This window comes from Giraffa tippelskirchi, chromosome 10, assembly GCF_054371585.1.
Source record: "Giraffa tippelskirchi isolate mGirTip1 chromosome 10, T2T-mGirTip1v1.2.pri, whole genome shotgun sequence".
Lineage (NCBI taxonomy): Eukaryota > Metazoa > Chordata > Mammalia > Artiodactyla > Giraffidae > Giraffa > Giraffa tippelskirchi.
The window spans coordinates 161,606,363-161,619,484 of record NC_137284.1 but is presented as its reverse complement, the minus strand read 5'-3'; the positions used below and the strand labels follow the sequence as shown (position 1 = coordinate 161,619,484).

Sequence of the window (13,122 nt, the reverse complement as noted above, 5' to 3'; positions counted from 1 at the left end):
CCTCCCTGGGGACAGAACCTCCCTGGGACAGAACCGCCCTGGGACAGAACCGCCCTGGGGACAGAACCGCCCCTGGGAAAGAACCGCCCTGGGAACAGAACCGCCCTGGGAAAGAACCGCCCTGGGGACAGAACCTCCCTGAGGACAGAACCTCCCTGGGGACAGAACCTCCCTGGGACAGAACTGCCCCTGGGGACAGAACCGCCCTGGGACAGAACCGCCCTGGGACAGAACCGCCCTGGGACAGAACCTCCCTGGGGACAGATCCGCCCCTGAGACAGATCTACCCCTGGGGACAGAACCTCCCTGGGACAGAACCTCCCTGGGGACAGAACCACCCTGAGGACAGATCCACCCTGGGGACAGAACCTCCCTGGGGACAGAACCTCCCTGGGGACAGAACCGCCCTGGGGACAGAACCGCCCTGGGGATAGATCCGCCACTGAGACAGATCTACCCCTGGGGACAGAACCTCCCTGGGGACAGAACCTCCCTGGGACAGAACCTCCCCGGGACAGAACCTCCCCGGGACAGAACCGCCCTGGGACAGAACCTCCCTGGGGACAGAACCTCCCTGGGACAGAACCGCCTTGGGGACAGAACCTCCCTGGGGACAGAACCTCCCTGGGGACAGAACCTCCCTGGGGACAGAATCTCCCTGGGGACAGAACTGCACTGGGGACAGAACCTCCCTGGGACAGATCCGCCCTGGGGACAGAACCTCCCTGGGACAGATCCGCCCTGGGGACAGAACCTCCCTGGGACAGAACCTCCCTGGGGACAGAACCTCCCTGGGACAAATCCGCCCTGGGGACAGAACCTCCCTGGGACAGAACTGCCCTGGGAGCATCAGGAGCTCAGTCCACAGGTCCCCCCGCCCGGCCCTGGCTGATCAGACCAGGAAAGAGGAGCCGATGGTCAGGACAAGGCCTGCCTCTAAACACGAGGAGACACCCCCAGACTCAACTCAGGGCATCAGGTGCCCAGGCCCTCTGTGAGGTGCTGAGGTTGTTCCCAGGTGAAGGCAGTGAGGACAGGACACAGTAAGTGGACAGGACTCCCGACGTGGGCCACGATCCCGCTCACAAAGGCCACTGTTAGGACAGTCACGGGGCTGCAGTCAGACCTGCAGAGAGCAGGACTGACAGACTGACCTGTGGCCACAGGAGATGAGCACGCAGACCCTGGGGTGGGGCGCCCCTGCTGCACGCGGGCCAGCGCCCTCGGGGCGGGGCGGGGCATGCTCTGTGCCCGCCTTGTGACTCCTCTACAGACTTACACTAGGTTAGAATAACGAGTGCAAAGAAGATCCGCACAACAGCGCAGTGGGACGCACTGTACTGACCACGCAGACGGGACTTCAGGACGCCCGGAGCCAACGCATACAGACCCAAGTGCTGGAGATTACAGCAGACACTGCCAAGGCGTCAGTGCTTACAAAGAGGCGTCCTTACCAGGAATACGGGCTCCTCAAATGGTGAGAAGTCAATCACGGTCACTTTCACAGGCCTGGAGCCCTGCTGCTGGGGCAGGAACAGCCTGGGAGACACTCTGATGTCCTGTCTGCTGCCGTGGCTGACGAGGCCCTGCGGGGGAGTAGGGGGTGGGAACCAGGCGGGGTGAGGCTCGTATTCTCGGAACTATTTAAACAACATTCTGATCAGAGCAAACAGGAAGCTAAGCTCCAATGAAGATACTTATTAAGCCACTGTAGTTACAGAAAGAGGTCTAGCTGGTTACTCACCACGTCTGTGCCGACAACAAAGTGATTAGGGTCCGAAGGCAGAAATTTAACATTTAGTGTCTGCACGGACCCCCAGGATTCATAACCTTTGTAAGAAAGGCTGGAAAAAAACAGCAAAGATGAATGGATGGGCAGTCTTGAAACTGTCAGGGCAGATGTGACAACACCACCGCCTGCCGTCTGCCGCTGGACGCATCTCCAGCTCCATTTTCTAGGCTCCAGACAGTCCCTTCCCCCATCCCGTCACCCACTCGTTCGCTCACCCACACTCCACGCATCCCCTCCAGCACGTCACGTGTGCCACAGCACAGGGACAGGGCACGGGCCAGCAGGACCCTCTCAGTGGAGGCCTTGTGGCCCCAGGGATCCCCCCATCCCAGGGACGCCCACATTCAGGGACCCAGGAAGGGGGCTGAGGCTGGCAAGGTGGGTGCTGAGCTCCGGGGCCAGGCAGCTCCCTGTCCCCCTCCTGCCAGAAGCCAACCCCGTGGGCCACAGTGGCCTGCACTCAGGAGCCCCTAAGGGAAGAGGCACCACACAGCAGCTAACAGCATGCTCCGTGTGGCCAGCGTGTGGACGAGGTCTGGGTGGATGTTGGCTGCCCCCGGATAAGGGCTGGGCACTGCTAGGCGTTCTGCGGGGGAGATCCAACATCAGCTCCAGGTGATACTTCCTTTAAAGCAGGTGAAGATCAATGCAATGCAAGGCACAAAGTGACAAGGCCGTAACGGAGACGAGAACAGTCTCACGGAAACTCCACGAGGGGCTGGGATGGCCCATGGGGGAGTCTGCAGTTTATTAGGTGGGTTTTTGCAAACGTAACAGACTCCTTGTTATACTTATACCGAAAGAAACGGCAGGTAACGTACAACCACAAAGCACGTACGGACTCATTAACGCAACCCGGAGGTGCTCCAATGATGGAGAGCAGGGAGGCGAATATCAGGGCTCTCCAGGTCAGTCGCAGGCTGGGAGCCAGCCCAGCTGCGGTGAGTGACAGGAAGAGACAGCTTCGGGAAACAACTTAACATGAGATAGATACATATATACAATACTCATATAGCTAGTAAGAGTTTTACATCACAGTAAGTTATCTGAGTGAAAACAGAAAACTAATTTCTGAATAAAACTTTCATGTCAATGTTTCTAGTTTCTGAATTTCATCTATTTAACTTCAGGGTTGTATTAAAACTGGATGAAAAACAGTCAAATAGTACCAATTCATAAGATAGAAAATATTTTAATCTCAAAAAAAATGTTAGCTCTAACACCCGTCAATTGCATTTGTTACACTGACTCATTAATAGCAAACCAGTTAGCAAATAAACTACTTAGCAAAAACACAGTGTGGGAAGCCAGGATTCTCCAGCTCCAGTCTGGCCATGACTTATTACCCAAGGCTGTTTCCGCCTATGGGAAACAGGGCTTTACGGGGCCCAGACCCACCTGTCACTCAGCTGGATTGCAGCGCTGTGCACCAGTTTTATCCGTCCTCCAGGTATTAAACCTACAAAGAGAGTAACCAGGAATAAAGGCAACTCTTAGTACAAGTTACACCAAAACCCAAGCATTCTGGAATTCCTTTTCACTGTTTAAGGCCTGCGCTGGGAACACCAAATGCAAGGCGGTGATGACTGGCCTGCCGTCTGCACGTGGCGCGGATGAACTAGGAGCTAGCAGTTGAGGGCCTGGAGGGAAGAGAGCTGCTGTAATCAAAAACCCTTTCCATTTTTAGATTTGATTTTAAAAGGGAAATATACTTCTAAAAGCAAAAAGTCAATATTCAACAATCCTCCAACTGCCCACAGAAACCCTCCTCTGGAAATTTCCTCCCACTGGCCTGGGTTACCTGTGCTGGCGGGGACGTCCCTCCAGCCCCATCCCACCCCGATGTCCCCCCCAGGCACCCCCGCTCGCACAGCCCCGCTCGCAGCCCAGGAAACAGAGCGGACTGCACGAGAGGTGGAAAAAAGGCCCCTTGGGAGCGAAAGGCTGTTGCTGAGCCATGAAAGATGCCAGGATTCTTGGCCTCCGGAGGAGAGGAATTCAATCCAGAGCCAGAGATGAGGCTTGATCTCTCAGAGTTCCGTGTGATAAAGATGTATTAAAGTATAAAAGAGATAGAGACAGCTTCTGACACAGACATCAGAAGGGGGCAGAAAGAGTGCCCCCTGCTGGCCTTGAGCAGTATGTTATATTCCTATCAGCAGGCTGCTACGTAGAGAAAGGAGATGTCTCAAAACTCAGAGTGGCACCAGGCCCCTCACCCACAACATGCATTTTGAGATAACACTGGCGCCAGGTGACTAGTCCCGGGACATAAAACCAGTGACATGAATCTTGAAGAAAGGCAGGTTTCCAAGCAAAGACACAGTCTCCTTAAAACACAGCTTAGCTATTATAAACAGTGCTGCGATGAACACTGGGGTACACGTTAATAGCCAGGACATGGAAGCAACCTAGATGTCCATCAGCAGACGAATGGATAAGGAAGCTGTGGTACATATACACAATGGAATATTACTCAGCCATTAAAAAAAATACATTTGAATCGGTTCTACTGAGATGGATGAAACTGGAGCCCATTATACAGAATGAAGTAAGCCAGAAAGAAAAACAACCATACAGTATACTAATGCATATATATGGAATTTGAAAGATGGTAACGATAACCCTATATGCGAGACAGAATAAGAGACACAGATGCATAGAACAGTCTTATGGACTCTGAGGGAGAAGGTGAGGGTGGGACGTCCTGAGACAATAGCTTTGAAACACGTATATTATCATATGTGAAACAGAACACCATTCCAGGTTTGATGCATGAGACAAATGCTCAGGGCTGGGGCGATGGGATGACCCAGAGGGATGGGATGGGGAGGGAGGTGGGAGGGGGGTTCAGGATAGGGAACACATGTAAACCCATGGCTGATTCATGTCAATGTATGGCAAAAACCACTACAATATTGTAAAGTAATTAGCCCCCAACTAAAATAAATAAATTTATTAAAAAAAAAAAAACACAGCTTAGGAGAACATTTGCATGAGTAAAACATACTGGTTTGTCAAGTCGGTTCTGAGTCTTAGGCGGAACTGACTTGAAGACAGACCGAGTCTAGGGTAAAGACACCGCACGTTAATACGGCTTCAGACAGACGTCTCCATGAGGAAAATGCACTGGGCAGCTCAAAGGATGAGAAACGTTAAGTTCAGGTGGAACCAGGTGTCATTATGGCAACACAGAATTTTAACAGAAACCCCTTTTTAAATGTGTATAGAGGAGGGGAAAAAAATATAACACTAGTTTCCTCCTGCCGCTTAAGAGAGATAAAAAACGTCTGACACTTGCAGCCTATTTTCTCTGTTTGGAGACCCCCGGCCTTCCTGCCTGTTACCCTCTCAGGAGGGATCCCCGAAAGGCCCTGCATCAGCTCCTGGCTCCCAGCATGGGCCCTGCTCGCAGGAGATGCCCCTCCTTCATTTCAAAAAGTCAGAGACAGTCAGAGTGACTCTGGTCCTATTTTTTGGCCGGATCTATGGCAGCACCTCCAGCCTGGTTATTTAACAACCGGCTGGGGCTCTGACAAGGGCAGGCCAGCGCTCCTGGGTGCCTGAGCCCTGGGCATCAGGACAGCAAACTGCCGGCCAACCCCCTCACCCCCGCCCAGGGGTGGGGCTGCGGTCTGAGGCCTCGGGGGTCACATCAAGGGCTCCTCAGACACTGGAGTCACAGGGACGCCCCGGGGGATGAGAAGCAGACGCACAGAGGCACAAGGAGGACACATGTCCTCCTGTGACAAGGGCGTCAGGCGGGTGCAACAGTCGGCCGGTTATAAAATACACAACTTTAAGCTCCATTTTCCACGCAGCTAGTTACTGATTCTTCAAAGTGATTCTGGGTATTGCTAATCTTTATTGATTTTAGCAAATGTTGACTAAAATTAGGTTTTTTATTTTTAGTTACCTAAGTCACTTATTGAACCTGCAACATCTGCCTTCTGTAATTCAACCACCACCTGAAACAGACCATCAGAGATGAGGGTCAGCACACGGGGTAACTGGGCAGCAGTCTAAGCAAAGCACAGCTCTGATCAAGACGACACGTCACACGACACACTAAAGACACAGTCGCTCCAGAAGCAAGACTAATGTTTAAATGTTATAAACCCCCGACTTTGACCTTCTTCTTTCCCCCGTGACAGGCCCTCATTCTGCCCCCTTCCATTCCTCATTCCCTCGGGAGTTCCCTGCAAGCTGCCTCGTCCTGGTTTCCTGGCTGAGAGCTCGGCCGCCTCTCACATACACGGCGCCCCCTGCCCTTCCCCACCCCCCCACACATCACCTCCTGTCCCCCCACCACTGACCACGCGCCCAACTCACCCACACGTTGAGAAGCCCACTTTCGTCCAAGGAAGCGACGTGGAAGGACAGGCCTGCCGTTTCTGGTGAGGGCAGAAGTGGGGAAGGACCGGCTTGTAACCAGAAACCACGTCTCACCACTGGAGCTCAGATTTACGGAAGTGAAGGTCACGTACCTTCTTGAGCAGAAAAGGGTGAAAGCACACAGCTCTGCCTCTTGCAGACAGACCCCGAGACGGCCTCTATTGCCCGGAGGGGGCTGCGGTGGTTCACAGACGTCAGGACGCCGTCTAGGGGAAGAGCACAGGCAGGGTGTGCACGCGGTGGGTCACGGAGCACAGCCACCAGCATGGGGCACACACATGTCCCCAGGCGCCCACCGCGTGCATCACCGTGGAAGCGCATGCCCCACCCGCGCGCATCACCGTGGCTCTCGGCATGGCTGAGGAGCAGAGACCCCAGGCCACATCCGCCTGGGAGGAGGAGGTGAGCGGAACCCCTCGAGCACCGTGTCTGCACAGCTGCAGGTGTGAGGACAGACTGGGGGGTGCGGGCACTCTCCACAGCAAGAGGGGGTCCCAGAGACAGCAGGAACTGCTTCCCAGGCCAGGGCCCCACGGGGCCCCCAGCTTCCGGAAGAGACGGAGGCTCACGGCCAGAGCAGAAGCACCTTCACAGCCCAACAGAACAGAGCTCCTCTGACCTGGCAAAGCCACCTACAAAATGCCCCCTAGCAGAGAAAGACACTCTCCACACAACACTACCACAGAAGCCAGATAGAAAACACAAATGGAAGCATTTCAACCCATGAAAATTCTCCCTCCAAAAACGAGCATGAAACAGTGCCAGAATCTAGCACCGAAACGACATCACGGGTCTTCAAAAAGCACTTGGAAATACACTTAACAAAGAAAAACACTTGGAATCAGAACAAAAATGGATTTAAAAACATCAGCAAGAAAATACGAGTTAGGGTTGCAACTGAAGAGAAAGACAAAGCGCTCTGGGGAGGGAGACTGACAGGCTTCAGGCCGAGTGAGCTGCAGGCCCCCCGAGGAGGGGTTCTCCGGCTCAAAGTTACCGGAGCTTCGAAGGTTTTAGTGACAACATTTAGATAGCAAAGAAAAAAAAATGAAGGGAGCATTTTAATGGAATATTAAGTTTCAAATCCTAAGCGTTTCAGTGTTTGGCGGTGAATTCAAAGGTTAGTAATAGCAGCAGCAGTTAGAAAATACACTTTCTTAAAAAATACCTTTTCCAACAGCGTCAGACCCATTAGGTGCCTATAAACTCACACATTCTCAACAGTGGCAATTTCACCCCCAAAGGGGCAAAAATTGGTTGTTGGGAGACAAAAGAAACGTTGCCCTTTTATGTATAAAACACAGATGAACTCACAGTACGTGAACAGGCACACAGTATACGCGATGAGTTCCCCAGAGCGGGGCCAGGACAGAAAGTTGAGGGCTGGCCTGGTTAAGGGTTGGAGACAACCCAGACAAGTCTACACAGGACGGTATTGAGAACACACGGACTCTTAAAGCACCACAGTAAGAGGCAGCAAGTCAGTTCACGCACGTATGGAAGGCCCGCACAGACGCCCTGCTGAAGACAGACACCTGGCACCCTGCGTCCTCAGGGACGCCCGCTGGAGCAGAAAGGCTGCCGGCCTGCAGAGAGGACCTGGAGCCCCAGAGCTGACAGGACAAGCAGCCCGTCACTGCCCAGAAAGATGCCGCTCCCCTGGCTGGCGCAGGCCTCCTGTGCCCTTAGGTCAGGGCATCCTCTGGGGCGACCTGCGTGCAGGACGCAAAGGGGCCTCACAGCTGCTCCGGGCACCCGAGCTGGTGGGCGGCATCACTGACCGGTGGAGAAGGTGGGGGTCCTGAACGTCCAGGAGCACCCGCTCAGCGTCACGCGGAGATGGATCCTGGGGTCCTCCCTCAGGTCCCACACGACCACCGAGCCATGCACGGTCCCCGCAAACAGCAGGAAGGCTTTCCCGGGGCTGAAGCAGCAGCACGTGACCTAGAGAGCCGCACAGAGAGCAAGAATGGGGGGACAGGGCGTGGGGGGCGGGGCCGAGGAGGCGGGGCCGAGAGGCGGGGCCGGGATGGCCAGGGAGAGTGGGGGTGGGGCCGAGAGGAGGCGGGGCCAGATGGGGCGGGGCCGAGGGGCCAGGGTGAGTGGGGGGCGGGGCCGAGGGGGGCGGGGCCGAGAGGCGGGGCCGGGGCCAGGGTGAGTGGGGGGCAGGGCCGAGTGGGCGGCAGGGCCGAGTGGGCGGGGCCAGGATGGCCAGGGCGAGTGGGGGTGGGGCCGAGAGGAGGCGGGGCCGGGTGGGGCGGGGCCGAGGGGCCAGGATGAGTGGGGGGCAGGGCCGGGGGCCAGGGCGAGTGGGGGGCGGGGCCGAGTGGGCGGGGCCGGGGGGGCCAAGGCGAGTGGGGGGCGGGGCCGAGTAGGGGGGCCGGGGGGCCGGGCAGCCTGGCTGGGTGGGGGGTGGGGCCAGGAGCACCGCCCCTGTGGACTCTCCATCCGGACACTGGGGGCCACCGCAAGCGGCTGGCGCCTCTGAGGGTCCCCTCCTCGGGATACGAGGGTGGCGGCCACAGGGTGTCCGGCACAGCCGAGCCGCCCGTCATTTTATCTACACCCTTCATCGTAGTAAGCTATTTTCAAACCCCCCACACCAACGAGCAGTGGAATGGAAATCAAATGGTTCTGAAGTCAAGAACCACAAGACTAGAAACAGCTCTCCCCCGCACCCATGCGGTCACCACGCCACAGCCCCACTCACCAGGGGCCGGGAAACACACGCGCTAAGGACTCGGAAAATCCTAGGCACGGTAGGAGACCTCTAAAGCGCCCGTGACCCAAACAGAGCAAGCCGGGAAGCTCGCTTCCGTGACCCCAAGGACGCCAGGCCGGAGCTTCCACGGAGCCACAGCCGGGCTGACGCCCACCGTCGGGGCCCTGGGGAGTGTGGCCATGTGGCCCCTCGGCCGACCTGGGCCTTCGTATTAAGAGCTCCTGCGCCCTCACCCTGCACACGGCAGCCGGGACGCCCCTCCCTGGGCCCCACCCCCTCAAGTCACACCCTTGGCTCCCCCAAGCTGTACCTTCGACTCGCACACCAGGACCTTCTGGGGCCCCGATGGCTGCCAGACGTCCCACACGCAGAGCACGTGTCTGTGGTCCAGCAGGGGCCCCAAGGCCTTCCCCGGCAGCCCGTGCACGGACACCACCGTCCGCCTCTGAGCCTGACACGCGTGCAGGCAGGACACTCTCCGGTCTGAGAACAAGACAATAAAAACGCTCCAGAACCCACGTTACATTAACACACAAGATCACTCAATATGTTTCAGCTTAGTGAAGAAGACATGGTCTTTCAAAGACACCCTCGCCTGAAATCGTGGTTTTGATGAGTGGCCAAGCTCAACTCGAAAACGTCTGAATGGCCTCATTTGCAAGAAGCCACCTTCCTCCACAGGCAGCACAGCACGGCCCAGGACCTCACCGTCCACCATCTACTCCCACAGGCCAGGGGTGCGGAGGAGACCTGGGGGAGCGGCGAGGGGCATCACGTCTGCCCTGTCAGTGCTTGTCCACCTGCAGCAGGGCCCCAGCCGGCCTCCTCCCAACTCCTGCCCTCAGACGCACCATCCAGCGCCCTTGTTCATCCTGGGATGCGGGGATTCTGTCCGTCCACTGGGGCTCCAAGGCCCAGGACCCTGCCCGTGCGCCCGAGTATCTGCGGGGCCCTCTGAAGGACGGTGGGCAGCCGGCGCTGGACGGCCCGATGACGCTGAGAAGGGCCCACCGCTCCCTCCAAGCTCAGGCCCAGGACAGGACCCGGGCTCAGGTCACGGGCACCTGCATCCAGGCTCAGGTCACGGGCACCTGCATCCCAACTTCCCTCTTCGCTGCCTCAAAACTCTACTAAAACAGACCCAAGAAAAACCTCCACTCTGCCCCCTCCGTGGGGCTAAGAGGCGAGTCCCGGGCCACACCCATGCATCCTTCTCTGAGGAAGGGTTCTGGGAGGAGCATGGCCTCCCCACCCCTCCTCCACTGCCCCCCCTTCCCCCACCTCCCACCTCCCACACCACGCCCGCCCAATCCCTGCCCCAGTCCAGGGATCAGAGGAGAGCGCTTCTTAGACTCCTATTTCCTGGGGTAGAGAGGGAGGTGAGTTTGTGGGCTTCTGTGTTTTCAATGTTACAATCTATTGTTTTTCTAATAGGATAACTCAACTTTTAAAAACAAAAACATGCTCAAATAACATGTGCTTGTTAACTTCACGCCATTGGTGCTAATGGTCAGTGTAGAGGGCTGGACGTGAGTCTGAATCTCCGCAGAAACTTCTAGAACAAGTGGCAGCCATGCACCAGGTCCCGCCGGCCCAGAGGTGCCCTGGAAAGCCGACCACAGGGCCAAGCACTGCCCACCTTCCTGCACTCAGACCACGACCCTGGCCCCACCCAAGTCCTCAGCAGCTGGCGAGGTGGACACTCACTGAAGAACTGAACACACGAAGTCTGTTCAGCTTATGATCACAGGCAGCTACACGCCACGTGTGAAGACACAGGCTTTACTGTGGTAGCGCTTGCAGTGTAACCACGGATCAGCTCAAATCTCACCACACGACTCCCACCTGGACTGCCCGCAGCTCCCACTGCTCCTCTACCCAAGAAACCAAAAGAAAGTAAGAGACACAGGGACTGAAAACAAATGTTCCCTTAAATCACTGCGTATCCCTCTCGTGAGGACCGTGACATACACGCTCGAGGCTGCAGAAGCCAAACCTCTGCTCAACAAACCCCTCCCAGGATGCACCAGTGAGGATCACCATCTCGAGTTCACGTCCACCCCGAGGGCCACTTACCCTGCAGGAAGGGCAGGCTGGTGTCCAGCCGCGTGCAGCTGTCGCTGAAAGGCAGGGTGCAGCCCTGTGCCTGGGACGTCCAGCCCGGCTCCGCCGCCGCCCGGTCCTCTTCCAGCAGAACTGCCATCACCTGCAACAGACACGTGAGCAAGCCTTCGTCGACCCTCCCAGGGGCTCGTTTCCAAAAAGCCAGAAACGCAAAGCACCAGCTCAACTTACCCGTCCCAGACTCACAGAAACGAACAGAAGGAAGTTATACTCTCCCTTCGGCACAGCAGTAGATATTACCAAGAAAAGTCCCCCCTCTGTAAACCCCAGAGCCATGATATCACACTAAGGCTGTTTTTCAGATACACACGGGAGGGGGGACAGGGCCCTCCAGCTCCTCCAGGAGAAGCGGGGGCACAAACACGTTACCCACAGCCACGCAGCCTGCCCGCTGGGCTGCGGGGAGGACCCGCGTGACACCAAGTCCTGCCACGGCCCTTGTGGGTGGGGGGCCACACTCGTGACGACCACAGGGAGGGGAAGGTGGTGGACACTGGGATCCTGAAGTACACGGGACCACATGTGCCCTCTGACCTTTGTATGGACTTTGAAAATTCCCATAACCAGTCTTTAAAGTCATGAGTTTACTAGTTTTAAAAACCCTAGACACATGCTTGCCTTGCCGACTTAAGTTATGTCTGTTCTTCTGTCTACATTTATTCTACAATGCAAGCGATCAGTATTACTGGTCAGAATCCAAGCAGCACGTGCAGCGCTGGGGTCCCTGCCCCCACGGAGCGCACCTGGCAGGCCGCCCGCAGGAAGCTGGACAGACGGGGCGCGTCGACCTTCGGGAGGACAGCAGGGTCACCAGGGCCGCTCCGCTCACTCCCTGAAAAACAGGCCACATCAACCCTGCTGAGGTGAAACCCACCGGGGGCTCCCAGTCGAGGCCACACACCTGGAAGGGCGTGCCAGCAAACCAAGACCCCGAGAAGGAGAAGCCGGGAGGTCACGTCTTATCCTCCAGAGCTCAGCTCCTCCTGATTCCTCAAGGGAAACTGTTCACAGAAGGTCTGTAAGCAGAGTCCTACACAGAGCGTCATTTTACTGTGCACGTTACATTTAGGATCTTGGTTCATTCCCAAGACAAATGATTCAACATCACAGTAATCCAAGTCAATGCCCCAACCACAATGCCACATTGACTGGTTCTATGAGACCTACAACACCTTCTACAACTAACACCAAAAAAAGATGTCCTTTTCATCATAGGGGACTGGAATGCAAAAGGAGGAAGTCAAGAGATACCCAGAGTAACAGGCAACTTTGGCCTTGGAGTACGGAATGAAGCAGGGCAAAAACTAACCGAGTTTTGCCAAGAGAACACACTGGTCATAACAAACACCCTCTTCCAACAACACAAGAGAAGATTCTACACATGGACATCACCAGATGGTCAGTACCGATATCAGATTGATTATACTCTTTGCAGCCAAAGATGGAGAAGCTCTATACAGTCAGCAAAAACAAGACCTGGAACAAACTGTGGCTCAGATCATGAGCTCTTTATTACAAAATTCAGACTTACATTGAACATAGTAGGGAAAACCACTAGGCAATTCAGGTATGACCTAAATCAAATCCCTTACAATTATACAGTGGAGGTGACAAATAGATTCAAGGAATTAGATCTGGTAGACAGAGTGCCTGAAGAACTATGGACAGAGGTTTTTAATACTGTACAGGAGGTGGTGACCAAAACCATCCCAAAGAAAAAGAAATGCAAGAGGGCAAAATGGTTGTCTGATGATACCTTACAAATAGTTGAGAAAAGAAGATAAGCAAAAGGCAAAGGAGAAAAGGAAAGATATACCCATTTGAATGCAGGGTTCCAGAGAATAGCAAAAATACATAAGAAGGCCTTCTTAAGTGAACAGTGCAAAGAAATAGAGGCAAACAATTCAGCACCACCAAATCAGCTCTTCAACAAATGCTAAAGGATCTTCTCTAGACAGGAAACACAGAAAAGGTTTATAAACTTGAACCCAAAACAACAAAGTAATGGCAATCGGATCATACTTTCAATAATTACCTTAAATGTAAATGGGTTGAATGCCCCAACCAAAATACAAAGACTGGCTGAATG

The 13,122-nt window shown here is 55.2% G+C and overlaps 1 protein-coding gene across 7 annotated transcripts in view; it reads right to left on the bottom strand.

Annotated features, from left to right (window-relative positions):
• DYNC2I1 (dynein 2 intermediate chain 1) overlaps positions 1 to 13,122 on the bottom strand; it is a 50,250-nt gene that overhangs the window by 4,699 nt on the left and 32,429 nt on the right. For all 7 annotated transcript variants that reach the window (XM_081535579.1, XM_081535578.1, XM_081535576.1 and 4 more), the window contains 10 exons: positions 11,777 to 11,865; positions 10,986 to 11,115; positions 9,220 to 9,392; positions 7,969 to 8,131; positions 6,280 to 6,393; positions 6,125 to 6,186; positions 5,709 to 5,760; positions 3,191 to 3,251; positions 1,745 to 1,844; positions 1,455 to 1,586 (listed from right to left, as the gene is read on the bottom strand). In XM_081535579.1, the coding sequence (XP_081391705.1) occupies positions 1,455 to 1,586; positions 1,745 to 1,844; positions 3,191 to 3,251; positions 5,709 to 5,760; positions 6,125 to 6,186; positions 6,280 to 6,393; positions 7,969 to 8,131; positions 9,220 to 9,392; positions 10,986 to 11,115; positions 11,777 to 11,865 (1,076 nt within the window). The remainder of the gene's footprint in view (positions 1 to 1,454; positions 1,587 to 1,744; positions 1,845 to 3,190; positions 3,252 to 5,708; positions 5,761 to 6,124; positions 6,187 to 6,279; positions 6,394 to 7,968; positions 8,132 to 9,219; positions 9,393 to 10,985; positions 11,116 to 11,776; positions 11,866 to 13,122) is intronic.